The sequence below is a fragment of the Lotus japonicus genome, chromosome 5 (genome assembly GCF_012489685.1).
Source record: "Lotus japonicus ecotype B-129 chromosome 5, LjGifu_v1.2".
NCBI classification, from domain to species: Eukaryota; Viridiplantae; Streptophyta; class Magnoliopsida; order Fabales; family Fabaceae; genus Lotus; species Lotus japonicus.
This window is the reverse complement of record NC_080045.1, coordinates 54,259,917-54,282,211: the sequence shown is the minus strand read 5'-3', so window position 1 is coordinate 54,282,211 and position 22,295 is coordinate 54,259,917. Positions and strand designations below refer to the sequence as shown.

The window sequence follows — 22,295 nt, the reverse complement described above, 5'->3', positions numbered from 1 at the left end:
GCACGAGAGTAATTTTGTGGCGGTTTTAAACCGCCACAAAATTACAACTGCAAAAAAAAAAAGCAAACCTACTATTTCTGGCGGTTCAAAACCGTCACAAAATTACAACTGTCAAAATAAAAAGAAAAGCTACGGTTTCTGGCGGTTTCTAACCGCCAGAAAATGCTTCGTGCGTGGTGCACGAGCCCCAAGGTCGTGCCCCACAGCATTTTCCTTATTATTATTATTATTATTATTATTATTATTATTATTATTATTATTATTATTATTATTATTATTATTTTTTTTTTATTTTTATTTTGAAACCTATTTTTTTGAAAAGTATTATTTTGAAACCTTAATGTGTATTATTACAAAATCATATTAGTATTAGATATTAATATCAAATGATGCAGTATGTGATGTGTATTACTAGATATTAATAATAATTATTACTATTAATTTTTTTCCAAAACAGCCTAAATTGTATTTTTCTAAAAATAAGGACTACTATCATTAACAGTAATGCATTTCCTAAATTTTATTTTAAAAGATATGCCATTAATATATTATCATTATTGTGCCCAAAAAAATATTGCTACTATTACTAGTTTAATAGATTAACTAATATTAGCATTAATAATAATGATACATTCCCTTAATTTTATTTTAAAAATTAATATGTCATTTATTTATTATCATTAAAAACAAATATTTATTAGTCATTTTGAGAAATTAATTTTGCTGTCACAATCAATTCTGCTAAGGGTAATGATAATCCTATGAATTGAAATAATCAATTATGAGATTTTTAGTACTAAATCTCACAACATTAATTTACAAAAATTAATGTTTTCACAATTATACCCAAATATTAATTATTTTACTTTTAACTCACCTGAACTTACTTTAACCATAATCAATCTTATCAAAAATCAATAATGTGATTGGCAATAAATAATACAACTCATAATTTGGCTTTCTATTCTGGTGTTTATGAAACTGATAAACTAGTGTGCACATTCACCAAGAAAAAGAGAAAGACAGAGCACGATAAATAGCTTTAGAAGACAAACACAGAACAACAGAACACAACCAAACAGTTTAAGGTAATAAACTAAGCTCCAACCCACTCTCGTCACCATCATCATCATCATTCTTGTCTCAAATCAAACCAAAGCTTCCTGTTCAATCTTCACCATCACCACCATTCTTGTTTGAATTCAGAAACTCACACAGAATGGTAAGTACTCTCAACATTCACAACAAACAACCACCATTTCCTTTTCTCTTTGTCTATGATTTGGTTGACATGTTTCAAATCTGGTCTTGCAGGGAGACAAGGAGGTCAAAGAATGGAAGAGGAAACAGAAAGGTGGATTCAGAGCTTCCATGTTTGTCTTTGGTAAGGAAGTTAACATTCTGGGCATAGATTAAAAAACTGTCTTGACTTGATGAATCTTGATTTTGATTCTGTATCTTTGTTCTTCAGCATTGTCAGCATTGGACAACATGGGTTTTGTGGCCAACATGGTGAGCTTAGTTCTCTACTTTATAATGGTGATGCACTTTGATCTGGCCAGCAGTGCCAACACTCTGACAAACTTTATGGGTTCAACTTTCTTGCTCTCTCTTGTTGGTGGTTTCATCTCGGATACCTACTTGAACAGACTCACCACATGTTTGCTCTTTGGATCACTCGAAGTTCTGGTAAGTGCTAAACAATATTTTAGTTTAGAAAAAACAAACTTCAAATCCCAATGTCTTGTCTAATTAGATCAATTTGATTGGTTATTATAATGTTTCAATCATGTTCTGCTTTTTATCGATCAATTCTGACACCCAGAAGCTACTTTTTGTTCGCGTTTTTTCGCGAAATTGATTTTGACTTTGGAATCGATTGTACTAGGCTTTGGTAATGCTGACAGTTCAAGCTGGTTTAGATAGTCTACACCCAGAAGCATGTGGCAAGTCAAGCTGTATCAAAGGAGGTATAGCAGTCATGTTGTACACATCACTGGGTTTGTTGGCATTGGGTTTGGGTGGAGTGAGAGGAGCCATGGTTGCATTTGGTGCTGACCAATTTGATGAGAAGGATCCAGTTGAAGCAAAAGCTCTTGCAACTTTTTTCAATTGGCTTTTGCTTAGTTCAACTCTGGGCTCAGTTGTTGGGGTAACTGGGGTTGTGTGGGTTAACATGCAAAAGGGTTGGCAATGGGGATTTTCCATAATAACTGTTGCTTCCTCCATTGGTTTTCTGATCCTTGCTCTTGGTAAACCATTTTACCGCATCAAAGCTCCTGGTGACAGCCCCATTTTGAGGATTGTTCAGGTCAGTGATCTCTAATTAGTCACTCTCAGTTTTAGTTTTTCAGAATCAATTCTAGCACTCAGAAGAAGCGAAGTTACTTGCATAAGTTTCTCCCCAGAATTGATATTGTATTTAGAATCAATTATGGAATTCCAAACATGTAATCAATGAGCACATACATTTAGTAAAGGTTGTTGAGTTGAAATTTCATTTTTATTTGTTACAGGTTATTGTTGTGGCTTTTAAAAACAGAAATCTACCACTGCCAGAGTCTAATGAGCAACTTTATGAGGCCTATAAAGATGCTACAGTAGAGAAGATTGCACACACTAACCAGATGAGGTGATTTTACTTTCTTCATGCTCAAAATTAATGCTTAACATGATTGCATATTGCTGTAAAGTAAACCAATCAAGGCTAATAATAATGTTCTGCAAATAATAAGACTATTGAAAAATACATGGTCCAGCACATTCATGTGTTGAGATTCTTTTTCTTCATGTACGACGGGGTAGGTAATGCCAAGAAATCTGGGCCTACTATCACTCAATCACTTATGCACGTTTGGTGAAGCAGAGATACAGAGAATGATCATGGAAAATGTGTATTCACCATTCGTAAACAGGGAAAGTAAAGGAAAAAAGAAGTTTTTCTGACAATAACTCAGTGAAAAAAGTCCTTGAAAAACAGTACTAGGTGCAATCAAACTTCTTTTTTCAGTGTTGGTTTTATTCAGGGTACATTACCAGAGAAAGTAAAAGCAATTTACTTCTCAATAGCTGCATAGCTGCAATGCAGCTACCTCCACTACCTCCAATGATTCTGTGTATGTTTGAATTATTTTTTTGAACTCAACACACTTATAAGTCAAATGGTAAAATCTTATTTCTCCATTATTGTGTAGTGAGATGGGTTCTCCAAACACAGATTTGCTTTAATTTCTCTTTTTCTCCTCTATTGAGTTTTTCTTTTGGGTGTTGAGTTGCTGAAATCAAATTAAAAAGCTTAACATAGTAATTGTACAATAATTGATGACCTTATTATGGTTGGGATGACATTTATTCTCCTTTTTACTTTATTTTCCTTTCTAAGCATATATGCATGTTAAAATGTCCTGGTTTTGTTGAATCAGGTTTCTAGATAAAGCTACAATTCTTCAAGAAAACTTTGAACCAAGGCCATGGAAGGTCTGTACTGTGACACAAGTTGAAGAAGTGAAGATCCTAACCAGAATGTTACCCATACTAGCCAGCACCATCATAATGAACACTTGTTTAGCACAGCTTCAAACATTCTCAGTCAGTCAAGGGAGTGTGATGAGCAAGAAACTTGGTTCTTTTGAAGTGCCTTCACCATCCATACCTGTTATCCCCCTTTTTTTCTTATGCGTACTGATTCCAATTTACGAATTCATCTTCGTGCCATTCGCGCGGAAGATCACTAACCACCCCTCTGGTGTTACACAGCTTCAAAGAGTTGGTGTGGGGCTGGTACTTTCTTCAATTTCTATGGCAGTAGCTGGGATAATAGAAGTAAAAAGGAGGGACCAAGCAATAAAAGACCCATCAAAGCCAATAAGCCTATTTTGGCTATCCTTCCAATATGCTATATTTGGGGTTGCAGATATGTTCACTCTTATAGGACTCCTAGAATTCTTCTACAGAGAAGCACCTCCAACCATGAAATCACTTTCAACTTCTTTCACATATTTGTCCATGTCTCTTGGTTACTTCTTGAGCACAGTCGTTGTGAGTGTCATTAATACTGTTACCAAGAGGATTACTCCAAGCAAACAAGGATGGTTGTATGGAAGTGATTTAAACAAAAACAACCTCAACTTGTTCTATTGGTTCTTAGCAATCCTGAGCTGCCTTAATTTTTTCAACTTCCTTTACTGGGCCTCTTGCTACAAATACAAATCTGAAGACAACAGCTGTTCAAAGCTAAATGTGAAGGCTGTAGCTGAAACTACTGCAATAATGGTTGTTGATGAGAAAAAACATGATAAGGAAGACATGAAGGATCATGGAAGCACCCAAGATCTGAGAGCTAAGGCTAAAGAAAGCAACCAAACCAGTGAAGCCAATACTGAGGGACCCTCTTCCTCTGATGAAACAGATGATGGCAAACAAAAAGAAAGAAACTCTAGGGAATGGAAGGATAGATAAGGTTAGGAGGCTCAAGACATGATTTGATATTAATGAATAGATATATTAAGGAGGGATGTGGAAATAGGTAGTGATCGAAATCTCTCTTATCCTACATGTATGGTTTTGTGTAATTGATTGGTAATGTTGGCCCTGGCACTATATCTGTGTGTCTGTATGTGTGCAAAGTTAAAGGTTTTCTTTTCTTCTTTTAACTTTCTTTATTTTACCACATATGTTGATTCACCTGCACTTTTGTTAATCTAATTGAAGTCAAAGGATCTACACTAAAGTTTGTTGCTAACGTGTATCAGGGTTTGGTCTAAGGTGGTTTAGTAAAAAAATTGAACTATCGTGATGCAGTTTAATCCCAACCATCGGATATATTCTAATCATTTAATTTACATATACAAAAGTCGTTATAATCTTTTTTATTTTAATTAAATTTAAAGCTTATTTTTTTATGTGACAACCAATTATTGAATATCTGTGTAAAGAAATTTCATAGTGTGCAAGAAATTTCATGATTTTATGGTCAAGATTTTCACCCCACTCTCACACAAGAAAGGCTTTCGCATGCGATACATCTTCATATACATATACATGTACACATTAATCAATTTAACCAATTCAAGGAGGGGCACAATATCCTCACTTCCTCAATCGAGTCCATTAACAGCTCAACTTTTATAACTTCCGGTGCCACATTCTAATCCATGAGAAAAGTGAAATAATATTTCAAACCACTAAGATAAACAATCAAAGAAAGAGACGATCGACAGGGATAGAAGAAAAGGTGGTTCCTTAAGATCTGGTACATAGCATGTTGCATTGCAAAATTCAGCAGGTAGTAAGCTATGATTTCCATACAACATCAACAACCAACAGAATCAGAATATTTACTTATTGTCATTGAGTATATTATGTTGTTGTCAGCATATTCTTACACACACATTTCACCTCTGAATATTGTATAAAATATAGTAACGCTTCAACCCTTTCCACCAAGCAAGCAAGCAATCATCTGCTAACAACAACATAAGTTTACTTCAGTGGATGACAGGCTTCAAAGGCTGAGCTCTAATCTTGGACTTATCAAGGTTTTTATCTAGATCCTCATCCAGTTCACCGACAACACTTCTGCAAAGTCCAAATGGAAACCAACGCGAGATGGGTTAGGGTGTGACAATAAGAGGTCTCAAGAATAGAGAAAATATGAAAATATTAGGAGAAACAGACATACATGTTGTCACCCCTAATGATGTATAGACCGAGAGCAATTAGCTGTACACCTTCCTGTCGTTAGAAACAATAATGAGCCGACACAATTAAGACAGAAACAATGAGCAAGGCCAAAAACAACTTGCAAGAAAGGATCCGACAACTAAAACTTTAAGGAGAAAGTATACAATGAAGAAGGGAAAGGTACAGGGAGAAAGATTCATTTCTGAATCAAACAATGATTATTGAAGCAAAGCAAGCTCAAGAAGTTAGATATTATGTTTGAAGCAGCGATTATGGTCGTTGTGAATTTCTGAATTGGAAGATTTATAGTGGGAAAAAGGACATAAGAGTAAACACCTTGTAATTCGAGAGCGTAACATTTTTCCATTTCAAGCATATTCAAGCTAAAATATTTGTTTATTTTGATAAATTGAATGAGTAACTGAAAAATTACAACTTTTAGATATAGAAGACAAGCATCAATATATTTGCTAAACTCTATTCTTCACTTTAAACAGATATATCAAGACAACAATTATAATTAGTGGTACAACAATCCCATGTTCAAAGCTAAATGTACAAACACTAGGTGATCTAAGTCATGGCTAATCAATTATTTTAATGAATGCAGAGTGTGTCATCCATACCTTGGTAGAAAAAACTCGTTCATGGGACTCATCAAGAATTATATTCGTTGCCTGGTCAAAACCTTTTAGGGTACCCTGAAAAGAAAAATATTGTTGGGAAATTACAAAATCAATACTAGCAAGACTCAAGAGTTAATTTCATGCGGAGTATATAGGGCTTACCACTATATTTCGTCCATCATTTGTAATCACTGAAATTTGCTCTGCAAAATACTAAAAGCTTTAGGGAAAGTTAACATTCATAATATAATTTAAAACAAATATCAAGGAAATAAAATATGATGAAGTTATGCTATAAGCATAATAAATAATAGAGTAAAACCCTACATTGGTCCTTCAAAGAAAACCCATATCCTTCATCAACTTAGTCCTTGGCGGATTAGTTCTATCAATTTAATCCATTAAAATTCAAATCCCCCATATGTTAGTCCTTCAATCAAGAATAGCCCACAGACGATTTACGTTAACTATTTGAATGGAAGGGTTAAGATATTAGGACTCTGAACGTCAAGGATCAAATTAATAAAAACTAGTCTGCAAGTGGCAACTGCAAAAATATGGATATACTTGATGATAAAACTGGAACATGACATATCTAGAGAAAAAAGATTTCTTTTTATGTGAGAGTAAGAGGAATAAATCCTAACATACCAAAGTTGAATGGTCAAGATTAGAAGTTATCTAGTGGTCGCATGACTATTTAAACTAATCTAAGTCAGATGAATTTAAGTTTCAATCATAACCATTCGTGAATAGATCTACTGACCTACATTTACTCTTTTCACACTAAAAAAAAGACCCCCTCACTTGATACATCCGCTATGTATGTGTGCGCAGGTGTGTGTCTGTGTCTAGCATCAAATCAAATTAAAACAGAAAATACATTACAGATTGCTTACGATCTACAAGAGACTCAAGTCCAGGCCCGGTCGACATCTTGCCGAGCTAGCTATTGTCTAGTTTGGTTGTCAAACTTATAGTCACAGCTGTAAAAAGGTTCAATGTCAAATCAAAACATTAACTAAACAGGCAAACATTGAAAAAAATAAGAAATCGATACCATAAAAGTGCAGCAAATATTATGATTCACACTAGGTAGAGTTTTCCAAGTTTGTGACAGTACTCATTGTAGAGACATGTCAAAAAAAGGAGGAGGAAAACATCATAAAAATGAAAAATGCCATTGAAATTTGTAATGATAAATGTTTGATATGATCTGATTCTGATGAAACAAATGTTATCCATATTCAACTAAGTCAGATATAGTGAGTAATGGAAAACACATAAAGAAGATGCCAAGATGCTGGACACAATCTCTATGAGGCTTGGACTTAAAAGACTGTGATGAGGATTTAATAGGTGTTTGGATCATGCATTATAAAGTTCCAGGGAATTAAAAATCAATTGAAATTCCTTTCATTGGTAAATTTTTTTATTTTGATAATAAATTTTACCGAGAAAACTATAAATGCATATGACAAGGTTGTCAAACTTGAGAGTTTGAGTAAACTCAGAGTGGAGGTAAACTCTACTAGTAAACGACCTCATGCAAAAAAATAATATTTAAAAACAACAATATGGTAGAAGAAGCGGTGTTGTTGAGGTTTTTGACAGTGGAAAAAGGATCTATTGTCCTAATCATTTATTAGAAACTGGATTTACTGGTTCTAAGCTGGTTTCTCCTCCTGTGGATCCTAAGACTCGACCTGCATAGGCGTCTTTAGTAGATTGCTCTGCCTTACTAGTTACTACGACTAGACCGGATATTTCTTTTTCCATGCAACAGCTGAGTCAGTTCTTGGACTGTCGCACTGTGAATCACCTCCAAGCTGCTCATCGTGTGCTACAGTACTTGAAAAGTTCACCTGGTAACGCCTTGTTCTTGCCTTGATCTTCTTCTCTTCAACTGTTGGGTTTCAATGATGGGGACTAGGGAGGATGTCCCGATTCTAGACGACCAGTGACAGGTTACTACTTCTTTTTGGATTCCTCCCTCATTTTTTGGAATTCTAAGAAGCACCCAACAATTGCCAAGTCTTGAATACTGGGCATTTGCAACAGCAACATGTGAGTTGCAATGGCTCACCTTCCTCTTGCATGATCTTCATGTAGTTCATACTAAGCAGGCTGTGCTTTTCTGTGAGAGTGCCTTACATACTGCGTCCAATCCAGTATCTCACGAGCGCACGAAGCATCTAGACATTGACTACCACATTGTCAAATAGAAAAGCCAAGCTGGACTAATGAAACTACTTCCGGTTTCTAGTTGCAATCAAACTGAAAATGTTTTCACCAAGACCTTGTTGTCTACACCATTTCAGCATTTCTGTGGAGATCATTCACTAATAGAGACCACTCATCTCACATATGGATGCTTGGCGGATTCACTAACTACCAGAATCAGTCAGTGAGTGAATTAGTTAGGAACTTTGTTATCAGCATCACACAGTTGTAACTGATTAGTTCAATAGCTAATTAGTTAGTTAGTGCCTAATACTGCATAAATAAGATAGTTACAGTGGTGTAGATGCAAAGATAATCAGAATAATGCATTTCATTGCTTGTCACATTTCATGTTCTTCTGGTTTGAGACATCCTACTATCCTAATGTTCTGATGAAATCATCTTTACATGCCCACTTATCAAAATCACATTATGAAACTAACAATTTATCTATTCTATCAGGACAGAAACTAATAAGATAAGAGCAAAACAAAATCAGAAAAAAGGAATAAACACATTCAAACTGTTCTCTTGTGTTCTCATTGAAATCAGAATTTAGAGGACAATAGGTCAGTACAGAACTCACTTCACGGAGTTCGAAGGAGAGAAGTGTCGTCGTAGAAGGGAACTGTCGCCGGAGAGAGTGCAGCAACCTTCGCCGGAGGTATGCAGTTAGCTTCGAAGGGAGTGGGATGTTGCCGGTTAAAGCAAACCCTATGACCACAAAAATGGCGGAGTGAGATGTGCTTCATTTGGATGTAACTTGTAAGGGCTATATCAAGAAAAAATCTAAGAAAACAATTAGGAATATTTTTTTTAATAGAGATTAAAAAAATAAAAGGTAAGGAAAAATTGAAAATAATAAAAATAAGTGTGGTAAATAATTTTTTTTTAAAGTCCACATTAAGTCATAAAGCTTATGTGACAATTTTTATCTGATCACCAGTCGACTGTGAAAAATCTAATCAGATGTAGAGTATACAAATGGAACTTTTAGATCAAATTTAGAAGTTCAAAGTTTCATTTAATCATATTTTTTATGTGTTTCTTTCCTTCTTCCTCTTCCCTCTCTCATTCCAAGCTACCATAGAACCTGCATGTCATGCATCCACCTTACACCAACCTTCCTCATCTCCCCCTTCTCCATTTTTCATTGACTACTATAGATTCAGGTAGGGATGGAAAAATGGGATTCACCTATTGGATTAGCTCCTTTAGCCCACATTATTTGGCATGTTGGATCAGGAATTTGATCCTAAATCTTAAAAGTGACTAACACGCATTTTGACGGGCTAATGACATGTTGGGTTGGGCCGGCCCGCAAACACATATTTCTACCCCTATATGTAGATTATGTTTAGTCTAAAACTTTTATGATTGCATGACATTATTGTTTTTAATTGTTGACTGATTAATTAAGGTTGAAGTAAACTCTTGTTGATAATTGTATAGCTCATCTAGTACTGTTTAGAAGATTAAGAGAGTGCATATCAAAGAAAAATGTCAACGATTTATTGAAAGTTATTGACACTTACACTTGATAGATTGAGGTTACAATTACATTTTTAATAACAACAATTGGTAAATATTTGTTTGATATTGACATATTGTCATTGGTGAAACTTTCTTGTTAAGTTCATAACATTTAAAAAAGAATAAGTATGATATTGTGAAGATTTTAATTTCTATGTGTGTCAACATATAAAAATTGATAGAATTTTTAAAATTGCTATATACAACCTTATTTTTATTTCACTTCTCTATGCGGTCAACCCACCAACCCACTAAATATTGGTGAGCGTTGAGACTTTAAACTCAAATGTTAAAAGTAGATTAATCTAATCTAACCAATATTTTGGCAGGTCAGTGGTAGATCGATCAGGTCCAATTCGCCCCACAAATTCATATTATCACCTCTAGATTCAAGTGATTCAAGTGTATACGAATCGAAATAAACTTTAAACTATCTATCATACATTGTCACATACAAGTTAGTAGTTAATTTAAGTGACAAATGTTTTGATTCCTTTTACCACCCTGGCTTAAACAAAATTATATATTTTCATGTAATAGCATAAATTTTATGAAAATTATGAGTATTCAAAACTGGATTGTAGTGAATCTAGATCTGTGGGAAGAGACTAGCTAGCTGTGTCCCCTCCTTTGCACATGAAAGTGATCAGAACATTCAGAATCGCAAATCTCGCATGCACCACTGTTATCCTTTTCAATTTATTTATTTATTTTTAATTAGGGACACCATAAATTGGTGCTGTTTGACTGTTTGTGAACACCTTACTTTAATAGTTTCATGAAAAAAATGTAGAGAGAAAATTCAAAGAAGAATCACGTACACATAGAATAATCTGAAATCTGGGTGGGAACGTGATTGAGAACTTAAAAAAGGAAACAGATTCTGAAACTAAAGTCAGGAAAGGAAGAAAATGACTATATTTTATAGCATAAAATTAAGTATTAGTCAAGAGTTGTTCATAATTAATCACGCTGTGTGCAAAATGCACACTATAAAGAACATTTGTTGTTGTTGGATGTAACAATGTGCAGCTGAAGCATCCACCCACCAGAAGGAAAACACAAGAGTTATTTCAAGAAATAAAGGTATGTGCCTGCTGCATTCCCCCTATCTGTGTGTGAATTATTGATTTTGAACATGTTGTGTGTGACCATTTGTGAGATAGTGATTATTATTCATTTGCCTACCTCTTTGTTGTTTTTGAATGTTTCAAGTTTCAACAATGTTGTAACTCTAATCAAGGTATCAACTATAGAATTTCTTAACTAACACAATCAAACAAGCAACTCGTTGATATGTTTTACTTCCTGAACAATGACTCGTCAACAATCAGCAAGAAACCCAGTTAACTCGTTCCAGAAAGCCTTTGCTCCCTCAGTGCTGCGTTTCCTTGTTATTACATTTTGTGCTGCTGAGATACATTGTAAAGTACAGTGAATCAAGGCTTAGGTTTTTGTTTTTTTTTTGGGTCAAAACCTTAGGTTGGTTTAGTTCATTTGGGTAACAGAAAAATTGGGCTGGGCCCCTAACTTAGGTGACATGTTCTTTTTATGGACCAAGGAAAACAAAAGGAGCAAAGTTAGTTTGAGACTTTTTTTTCTTGACTAGTATCGCTAATCGTGAGATTAATCTCAAGTCCCACTGCTTGCGCACTAAGCAGTAAGGGGTTGACCGATCACATTAATTGAGTAGACTTCTCCCAACAAGTCTTTCTCCATACACACTGTCTAAAGATCGAGCTTTGAACTAGATGCTTAAGGAGTTCAGTTATCTACGTGTGCGGCCGGTGCTAGAACTTGTTGGTACTAGTCTTACTGGATTACTAGATTGAACCTATAACAAATACAAATTACATGACCAACTACCAAATACTGGGCATAGTAATCCTATCCAGTTGGTGCTATGTGGTCTAGAAAATAAGTATGAAGTCGGTGGACTTCATGTTTAAACTACATTTGAAAGAGATTAACTACTTTAAGTAAGTATTTGGTTAATCTTGTTTGGTCAAAATTTTTAGACTAACTTATAGTAAAAGTGTTTATTACTAGTTGCTATGCTAACCAAACACACATTACTATAAAAGGTTTACATGCAAATTATATGACCGCAATTGGTTTACTTATGTTGCGTGGAGAAATGTGAGAACTCATGTCAATAGAAATGGAGGTGACAACACCATAGACAGATCAGAGATTACCCAGATAGCTAGGAACAACTAATATCTAGAATAGAAATTGAGTGTTGCGTGAGTGCAATGCAAACGCAATCTGAGTGTTGCTATTTCTGGAATTGGAGTGGCGTGATGGTCATCACCACAGGCTATTATATTGCTCCAAAGAATGTTTCATATAGCTGGTGACCTTTGTAATCAGTAACGAATTCTTTTTTCTTTTTTTATCATTTCAAATATTCCAAGCTTAATTGGTAAACCTTTTCATCTAATGTAGAAAAAGAAAGTGGTGAAACTTGAAAGCAGACCCATAAATTAAATTTAAACTCAAAGTTTTGTTTTTATCCTTGATTTTGTCGGCAATTCTTAGTTGGGTACAACAAGTTCTAGATCCATTTCACATATCATCACCTTCTAATCTTCCATTGTTTCTTTCAGAAACAAAGTGGTAGAGTCAGAAGAGCCATGGCCATGAGGAACATTTTCTGGGTTGGCATTGTAATAGGACTTGTTTTTAGCAACTGGGTTGATGGCCTTGCAACCTATGATCAATATCATTACATGAATGAAACAGAGCTGTCTTTGTTGGAGGCTAATGAAGCTTCTTCCCCATCCTTAGTTGGGAGGAGACCTTTAATGATAGGACTCACTCTTATTCAAAATGCATGGACTAAAAGAGCAGGTAATACCCAATTGCTACCTATAACCTCTTTTGAGTTTATTTCAATAAGCTTCTAAAAAATAAGTGTTTATGCAATAAATGCTAATTGCTATAAGCTCTTAATTATGCTATATATCCAAACGCACCCTAAATATACTTCCTTCTTTTGTGTGGTAGTCTGCATGGATGAAACATTGCCTGGATATCACCTTGATCGAGGATATGGATCAGGAGCAAACAGCTGGCTTGTTAATTTAGAGGTATCACATGATCTTTCAAATTGTTCTTAATACAGGCCTTGGTTTTATTTTTCCATAATAGGTTCAACTTTTTTAGCAAAAAACCATCTCATGCTAGTTTAATGAGTATAGCATAAAGGTTGGCAGCATTAGAGTTTCTAGCTAAGGTGACAAAATGTTTAGAAATAATCGGATACAAGTTTGAGATCTAAACATGTCATATATTGCTGTTTTCAAGTATTATTTAGTGTATGTTTGGATATAAGTTGGGTGCAACATGAACGGACTTTCATCTTAATGATAAGAAAAGTTTCATTCACTTTCTGTCTTGAAGTGAATGCTAATGTCCGTTTGCATTGACGTCAATGAATATCCACACATAGCCTTATTGCTCAAGCTACTTCTCTCTAGGGTGCTATAAAAATATATGTTGGTATTTAAGTGAAGATTCTTGGCAGGGAGGTGGGTGGTGTAATAATATCAAAACATGTGTTTATCGCAAGACATCACGGCGTGGATCATCGACATTCATGGAAAAGGAGATACCATTCACAGGAATATTAAGCAATGATGCAAAAGAGAATCCAGGTTTTCATTCAATTGACCTACCTGAACCAAAATTCTGCTTTATAAAATTGGTTAGCCGTTTGACTCACATTATTCTCTATGGATTGTAGATTTTTTCAACTGGAACAGGGTAAAAATCCGTTATTGTGATGGTGCTTCTTTCACCGGGGATGCTGAAGATAAGGTAGGTTTTGATATCTTGGAGAATTTTTTTTCCTATAACACTGTTGATAACACTTTATGCACATACATAACTTGACATTCATCAAAACTCAGTGAAAATTGTCTGTGGACATAGGTTTCAGGACTTCAATTTAGAGGACAGCGTATTTGGTGGGCGGCAATGAATGAATTGATGTCAAAGGGAATGCGTTTTGCTAAGCAGGTTTGGTTTTATTAAAAAACATATCCGCCTGCGCAGCGCGCGAATCAGCAATAGTTCTCATGTTAATTAGATGCTGCTATTATATTTTTGGTTCAGGCTCTTCTTTCTGGATGCTCAGCGGGTGGTCTAGCTACTATTATACACTGCGATGAATTTCGAGGCCTATTTCCATGGACTACCAAAGTGAAGTGTCTCAGCGATGCAGGGTTGTTTCTTGATGCGTGAGTGGCAAACTTCAACATTTCTTATTTGAATGCATCATTACCACATGATTTTTGGTCCTTAAATTGATTCTTAATTGTTTTCCCTCTGAATTGTAGCCTTGATGTATCTGGCGGGCGCACCCTCAGGAACTTTTTCCATGGTGTTGTAAGGCTACAGGTACTGATAGTTCATTGTTTTATTTAAGGTCACCAATTTATCATATGAGTATAACTTATAGAGCATGATGAGAAATGTTTTAATTTGAAAGTTGAAATTTGGACATTTGACATGGTTATAGCTAATAAAGCATGATGAATAATGTTTTATCCATTCATTACAGGGAGTGCAGAACAATCTGCCGCGCACTTGTACTAATCGCCTTAATCCTACTTTGGTAATCAGTCACTGATATCTCTAATTCTGAAAATTTAGAAATATTTGGTTCATTTGAATGAGTATGTGGAAAATTGAATGCTGCATAATTGTGCTGACTTTTCAGTGATGTTTCCTTTACCCATCTTTCAGTGCTTCTTCCCTCAGAACTTGATTGCCAATATTAAAACCCCGCTGTTCATTCTTAATAGTGCCTATGATTCATGGCAGGTATATACATGATTTCCCACTTAGTTGTATTAAACTCTCCTGATAAGTCATATGTTATATGATCCTTAGTTTTGAGTCAATTTTAGACATTTTATACTAATCAAAAGTACTGTTCTGTTCTTCATCAGATCATGTCAAGTTTAGCAGCTCCATCAGCAGATCCACATGGCTATTGGCGTGATTGTAGATTAAACTATGCTAAATGTTCTAGTTCACAAATACAATTTCTGCAAGGTGGTTTGATGTATAAGAAATAGTTTTCATTAGAAGTACATAAATGTTTTGATAAATCAGTCAGTGTATTTACTATTAAGCCATTTCACTATATCTAATACAGGATTCAGGAACCAAATGCTGAATGTTGTTAGCGGTTTCTCAAGATCAAATCAAAATGGAGTGTTCATAAATTCATGTTTTTCTCACTGCCAATCTGAGAGGCCTGATACATGGTTTTCTTACAATTCTCCTGTCATAGCAAATAAGGTGAGGGCAACATGCCTATAATGCATTTTTAGTTAGAAGTCTTACAATTGTGCTAATAATTGTGGTATGTTAGTTCATCACTGTCACTATTAAGCACGTATAAAAATGTCTATCATATCATGGTCATCTTCCTTGTCACTGCTATCTAAGACTTAATCATGTTCTCTGACTCTTTCTTTCATCTCTATGCAGAAAATTGCTCTGGCTGTTGGAGACTGGTATTTTGACCGAGCTGCGGTTAAGTCCACAGATTGTCCTTACCCTTGTGATAATACATGTCGCAATTTGGTCTTCAGATGAGGCAAATTTCATTCATCACTCATTTGGGCGAATTCTTGTCTGCAATTAGGAGATATGCTATTCAGTTAATGATCAATAACAATAAAAGAAAAACCACTAGAAATGGTTAGTGGTGAGAAACTTAGATAGTTCACATGTGATTATAGCAAAAAAGAAGGGCATGTTTAATAAGCTTCATCCATGATTTATTAGTTGGTGAAAGAAACTTTCATATTTAGATCATTACTTGGAATGATGAGGCAAATGCATTTAATTTTCAGAGTTTGTGAGAGATGATGGACAATTAGAATTTACACACTGTAATAGGCTGAACACTTGCAATGAATATGATTGAATGAGATCATCTCAATCTCATATCTTCCTTTTAGTTGGAATAAAAGGTTCATGGTAACACCTAGACTTCCTTTTTACCATACTCCAAGTCTCCAACCAACTCGGTGTTTCTAATTTTTGCATATTTCATATTCAACGATGTAATATTATAATTCATAAATTCTTTCAGTTTGATTTGATTGTCACTGCTATTGATATAGGATATCCAATTACTATGTTATTATTTAAAACCCAAAGTAATTTTTTTTTTCCAAAAACATAGTTGAAATAAGTTACATGATTATTCATTAAAAAAACTCAGAATTTAATTGTCAGATTAATTTTTTTATGATATTTTATTAATTATTTCATTAAATTTTATTTAGATAAGAACTCAGAAAACTATTTAGCCTCATTTGGGTCTTTAGCCTTTTTTGTATATTTATATCCGATTAAAAATATAAATAAATATATTACACTTGGATAAGAAAATGGATCAATAAAAAATAATTCAAACTTCAATCACATAATTAAAAATGTCTGCCACCTAATATACCAGGACTTTAAGCCCAATACAACACTTGACTAATAAAATGGTTAGAATTTTTTTTCTTTGCGCTTTACAAATAAAGAACAAGCAGCCCAATATATGAATTAAAGCTCTTTCTTGTATCCAACTTAAAAGAATAGACCACAAGTAAAAAACAAATAAATTTCACTAGATAAAAAAAAGGTTTGGACCAATATGGCACAAACCCACTACAACCCACCCGACTCGACCGTCACCTACAAAACCTGCAACCCGAGGCTACATGAGGCCTAATTGGATGGAAATAGGCCCATATTTTCAATTTAGACTTTTTTGTTTGGAATACGTATGAATCAGTTTATTGCATGGATAAAATTTTCGTAATTCTGTAGGATAGCGTGTTCGATTCTCATTCCATTTAAATTATGGCATCTATCTATGTATGGTTAGTTATCCATTCTTAATGAATTTTTTTTATAAGTTTAAAGTTTTTCACAATTGACAATTAACTCTAAGTTTGTACTAGGGAAATATGGAGTGTTCAGTATCATGAGAGTACCAAATATTTTCTCCCATTAGACGCCTCTTACTCTAGTATTTAGGATAACAAACTTATATGTTGAAATTCTAACTACAGCCCGTAAATATTCTCTTTTGGCAACTTTCACTTCATTCTCAACTTGGGATGTTGTGTAAATCGTTTAAAAGTTGCTTATTCCATTTTTACTGTTTTTTTAGGTGGAGGAGTCTTGCCAGTCCACCCAAATATGGGTTAGACTAGTATTTTCAGCCTAAATACCAAAAGTCTGGAGGGTCAATGATGGGTTTAGCTCACCTCGCCTATACCGGTATCCTAATAATATTGACACTTTATTTCCAACCGTCGCTTTATTATTAATTAAAATTCAGTTTCACTAAATTAGCTATGAAATTTATATAATTTAAATTTAGTAGATTCTATATAAATTTTAACCAGAGAAGAGTGTTAGAAATATAATGTATATATATATATATATATATATATATATAGTGTTATTCCACTTTGATTATGTCCAACCCAACTTGAACAAGTGTCGATGATAATAGTAGTCGAGATAAATAAAAAATAAAAAAAATTCGTACGTCCCTCCCTCTCCCTGTCTTCCTTTGGGGGTATACCTACCTTCATTGTTCACAGTTGATTGTTCATTTTGATGTTCATTCAACTTTTGCCTGCTGGGTCTTATATTCTCCTTGATCACTTTCTCAAAACTATATGCACGGATTATCTGTCACCAAGAACAAATCTTCTGATAAGGCTATTTTATATACATAAATTCATCAACACCGTCATTATCAGTTCAATAATTATCATCATAATCAACAATATGTTTATTAAGTCCTTGCCTTTTGTATTATATAAATGTTTATATATGTATGTACACACTTTGGTCCTCGCCCAATTATATGAATGAATGCAAATATTTAAAACTAAAAACTTTATGAAGCTTGTTTAATTAGGATAATAATATTTTCAGAGGGATCAAACTTGGGATCATTGCATAATAGCCACCACCCCATCGTCCTACTCGGGATTTTTGATCTGTTCCTGTATACTGATGATTGTAGGGTCCCACCAAATAGACCCAATAATTTGCTTCACATGCATAGAGATTTTAAAACATACCACAAAATTAAAGAAATCAAAACCCTGGGAATATTTAATAATTAACAAGACTTGTTAAAAATTAGTCTGCACATGGAAAAGTTAATTGAAGATGATGACTTAGTGCTGATAACTTGAGAATTTTGTCTTTAGGTGTGAATAAAAAAATCATAGTATTTTAAAAGTTATATCGTTTCTGCTATATAATAGGGACATCTCTGATTAACATGACATATGAAGTCTTTCTTCTTCCTATTAGCTTGTAAATTTTTAGCATTTTGTCTGGTAATTGGAGAAATTTTATGCTGAAAGGGAAAAGGTATCGTTGTCACTGCAGCTCATGCTTAGAAATATATAGGTTGACTTATTTGTTGATGCTAATTGCAAAAGTTAAAAAAAGAATTGATGAAAAGAAAGTGCTACAATAACTTTTTGCATTGAAACAAGATTATCACCTTGCATGTGGTCAACCGGTAAATAATGATTTACACCCAATTGATTTCTTACTACTTCAACAAAAAAATGTCACAATTATTTTTCACCTTTTCATACTTTTTAACAGGAAATCGAATAGATTCCCAAATATGATTCCTTATGAAAAATCAAACTATTGCCCACTAGGATTATTAGGCCTCTATTGTAGCCATTAATTGTTAATGAATGTTGGATGGATAATATACAAAGCTAACCATACAATGCAGCTTTGTATTGGCCAAAACTTTTTTCTCTCTTTTGAAAGGAAACAAAAGAAAATATGAACTTGTTTATGTGGTAGAGAAATGTTGCTTAAGAACAGATTCTATACCAGTAGGAATCAGCAGCATGCATGCTTTCATTGTCATATATTTTCCTCTCCGTCATTTCTGTCATGTCTGTTCTAATACCCCTGTCCTTGCTGTTTTTAATCTTGCTACTTTCACTTTCAGAATCAGTACATGCAAATGCCCCTGAGGGACCATTTAGAGGCATAGGCCCACGTTCTAAGCTTTTGAGTAATTAATTATGAATTCATTCTAGTTTTCTTTCCTTTTTTTTATGGACTTCATTGTGTCCGTACCACAATGTAAACTGAAGAAAGCTGTTATTAAATTTTTCTTGAGGCCTTTATTGAAATGACTTGGAATTCTTAACTAGTCAGTAGGTGCCATCAAATTTGCTTTGTGGTTTCTGAATTTATCATGTGTTTGGATTTTCATTAAAAAGTCAATATAGATGTTCACTAAAATTAACGTGATAAAATCTTATTTTTCTAATTTACGCTGATATGTTGAAATTAACGTGGTAAATTTTAACTTCTGTTTCGGTACATTAAGTTGAGATAGGTGAAATTGCATGTGTTTGTTTCACCTCAAGTCAAACATATAAGTACTGTGTACAACCAGGTGAAACAAAGGAAGACAAGTATTACATACTTTCCTGTCTTCAGTCATTAAAGGGAAGGGAAACGAGCTCAAATTTTCCAGAAAGTGAAAACAATCTCAATCTTTTGTAGACAATGAGAGACCCCCATTTAAGAAATAGGGGCCCTAGTGGTTTGATACTAAGAGAGAAAACAAAGATGGAAGTTCAGTGGATCAAGTGAAAAGCTGACCATGTGAATAAGAGAAAGAGAACAAAATCCTATTGAATCACAAGCATGATCCTTGAACTTAATGGAAACTATTGAAGTTTGGTACAAAGTCCTTATATTGAAACTTGACAAATATAAAGAATGCAGTCAATTGTATATGGATAAAACTCACAGGCTACAGATCAATAATAACTGAAAAAAAAATGTAAAAAGAGAAGCCTTGGAACAAGCCTTATTCTGCAGTAGTGCTTCTGTGTTTGATGAACCAAATAGTGGGGAAGAAGCTGGAATCAATCTCAAGTATTATATTGTAACAGAATGCTAAAAGTGATTTTCTTTTTTCTTTTTTAATCATACACATATACAAATAATACAATATAGGAAGAAATAGTTAAAAGAAAAATTACAGCACACATCACCTGTGGTCAGAACTCAATAGAGATTTCTGTTCTGACCCAGTTCATATGGGAAAGTCAGCATCTTTGTCTCTTTCTTCAAATTGAAGTTCCCACATTCATTCAGGCTACAGGGTTTGTCCAAAAGCCACAGAAAATCTCTGCAGATCCTTTGTATATATATCTGAACTTTGAAAAGCTGGTGATGGGTGCTGGTTCCAACTAGCACATGACTCATCTGTCATGAATCCTGTTTCTGGTTTAGCCTCAGTGCTGTAAATAGATTGAGAGGCTTGATTATTCTGCACTGTGTTTCCCATAAGAAATGGGTTGTTAAGATACTCACACCATTTCATCTCTTCTTGTTCTTCTGCTTGTAGAGGTAAATGAGCATGAGCATCTTTACCAACCTTCATAGATGACTCTGCCAGCCCCCAAATTAGATTGCTGTTGTCAAGGAAATTTGTGCTGCTAATGCTGCTCCCATTGCTTTTGTTTGTGTTGTTACTGTTGCTGAAGCTGTTACTGGTTTCCCAGTTGTGAACCCCATCACTGGATATGGAAGAAGGGTTGTTACTGGATTGGAAACTAAGAGTAGTGGGCTTTGCATATGTTGTTGGGAAAATAGAACTTGAAACAGAATGGAGCATGGTGGAGTTTATGGTAGAATTGAGGTCTGAGGTTGGTGTGAAGCAAAAAGATGAACTGGGATTTGCAGTGAGCCCCATGTTCTGTCCATAGTTCAAGTTTTGGAAAGAAAAGCACCCTGCCATGTCAGATGTTCTGCAACTATCTAGGAACAATTCCTGGGTGGTGTTTGGGGTGCTGCTCAACCTGCTACTACTGTTGTTGATCTTGGGTTCTGGTGGCTCAACAAAACTCATCACTTCATTGGATGCTTTCTGGTTGCTTTTGTTGGCTGTGAATGGCTTGTTGTCCTTGTTATCATTCTCAACCTCAGAGAGAGGCTTGTGGGTGCTTGGGTCAATGCCTCTTTGCCTGAGCCTCTTCTTAAGGCATGAATTCCACAGATTTTTAATCTCATTGTCAGTTCTTCCTGGTAACTGTGCTGCAATCTGAGCCCACCTGATCATAAAGCACCACATGAAAACCATGGAACAACAAGAATTAGAGAATCTGAAAAAGGGTAAAAGTCAAAAGTAATAAAAAAACATGCTGCAAAAAAGAGGAAAAGAAAAAGAAAAGAAGGCCTTGTGAAATAGTTGTACAATGCATGTTTGTAACTGTTCTTGTCAGGAGTTTCTACGAGTAGTTTATGAGTTTCAGAATTCATTCGCTAACTACCTGTTGCCAAGGACGGCATGGAGTTCAATGATCAAATTCTCTTCCTGTTGTGAGAATGCTCCTCTCTTCAAATCAGGCCTCAGGTAATTTATCCACCTCAACCTGCAGCTCTTCCCACACCTCTGCAAACCTGGCATGAACAGCAACATGGTTAGAACTTTTTGTCTTGTTCATCATTTTGAAGCATTCAAATTAATGTGAATGAAATGAATGGAAGTGCTGCAACAAACAAATGAACAAAACATATATAGTACTATGTATGTACCAGCTAGTTTTGGGACGGAGCTCCAGCATCCATGGCCATGTTTGGTGATGTGATTCAAGAGCTTTTCATCTTCCTCTGGAGACCAGAGACCTTTGCGTAGCTTCTGCTTGTAGCAGCAAGAGTGTCTTCCCATGTTGTGTACGATGTCAAAATCTTCAAGTTCAACCCACCACCACCAGCTTCTTCTGCTTTTTGAGGCTCTTTTTAAAGGAAGCTCTTTGGAAATGAGAGAAAGTTTTGGTGGGCTCTTAATAGAATAGGTTTTTGCTTTGAGAAGCAAAGTTTGTGAAAATAAAATGGCAGCTTCTTAGGGAATCAAATAAATAGGGGATTAAGAGTCGCTTTGGATACCATTAAAAAATATATAAATGGAAAATAACACATTTATGTTAAAGAAATAAGTTACTACTTCAGTTTAAAAAAAAAATATGTGTAGGCTCCAAGTAGAGTTACTTTGATCTAATGGAGGATTTGGAGTTGGTCATGTTAATCTCTAAGCAATGTTATTACTTATTATTACTTGAGCTTTTTTTTAGTACAATATTATTACTTATGCTAACAAAGAGGTGATTGGAGAGTGCCATTATTTAAAAAAAT

General features: G+C 34.7%; 4 protein-coding genes across 4 annotated transcripts; 2 read left to right on the top strand and 2 right to left on the bottom strand.

Annotated features, from left to right (window-relative positions):
• Positions 1–998: 998 nt before the first annotated feature.
• On the top strand, positions 999–4,657 carry LOC130718468 (protein NRT1/ PTR FAMILY 4.5-like). Its single transcript, XM_057569063.1, has 6 exons — positions 999–1,222; positions 1,315–1,384; positions 1,472–1,689; positions 1,889–2,311; positions 2,517–2,632; positions 3,423–4,657. Exons 1-6 carry the CDS (start codon positions 1,220–1,222, stop codon positions 4,456–4,458), a joined length of 1,866 nt encoding a protein of 621 aa, XP_057425046.1. The 5' UTR covers positions 999–1,219; the 3' UTR covers positions 4,459–4,657.
• Positions 4,658–5,154: 497 nt separating this feature from the next.
• On the bottom strand, positions 5,155–9,288 carry LOC130720952 (sm-like protein LSM8). Its single transcript, XM_057571659.1, has 6 exons — positions 9,118–9,288; positions 7,208–7,294; positions 6,471–6,511; positions 6,309–6,383; positions 5,681–5,733; positions 5,155–5,577 (listed from the first exon to the last, which is right to left on the bottom strand). The coding sequence occupies exons 2-6, from the start codon at positions 7,242–7,244 to the stop codon at positions 5,487–5,489; spliced, it is 297 nt and encodes a 98-aa protein (XP_057427642.1). The 5' UTR covers positions 7,245–7,294; positions 9,118–9,288; the 3' UTR covers positions 5,155–5,486.
• A 1,721-nt stretch (positions 9,289–11,009) lies between these two features.
• On the top strand, positions 11,010–16,173 carry LOC130721018 (pectin acetylesterase 10-like). Its single transcript, XM_057571742.1, has 13 exons — positions 11,010–11,150; positions 12,674–12,917; positions 13,074–13,156; positions 13,594–13,723; positions 13,813–13,886; positions 14,001–14,087; positions 14,184–14,308; positions 14,408–14,468; positions 14,632–14,685; positions 14,817–14,894; positions 15,023–15,128; positions 15,232–15,377; positions 15,570–16,173. The coding sequence occupies exons 2-13, from the start codon at positions 12,701–12,703 to the stop codon at positions 15,675–15,677; spliced, it is 1,269 nt and encodes a 422-aa protein (XP_057427725.1). The 5' UTR covers positions 11,010–11,150; positions 12,674–12,700; the 3' UTR covers positions 15,678–16,173.
• Positions 16,174–20,018: 3,845 nt separating this feature from the next.
• Positions 20,019–21,995, bottom strand: LOC130720885 (transcription factor MYB61-like). Its single transcript, XM_057571589.1, has 3 exons — positions 21,699–21,995; positions 21,434–21,563; positions 20,019–21,214 (listed from the first exon to the last, which is right to left on the bottom strand). Exons 1-3 carry the CDS (start codon positions 21,829–21,831, stop codon positions 20,257–20,259), a joined length of 1,221 nt encoding a protein of 406 aa, XP_057427572.1. The 5' UTR covers positions 21,832–21,995; the 3' UTR covers positions 20,019–20,256.
• Between the last annotated feature and the right edge of the window lie 300 nt (positions 21,996–22,295).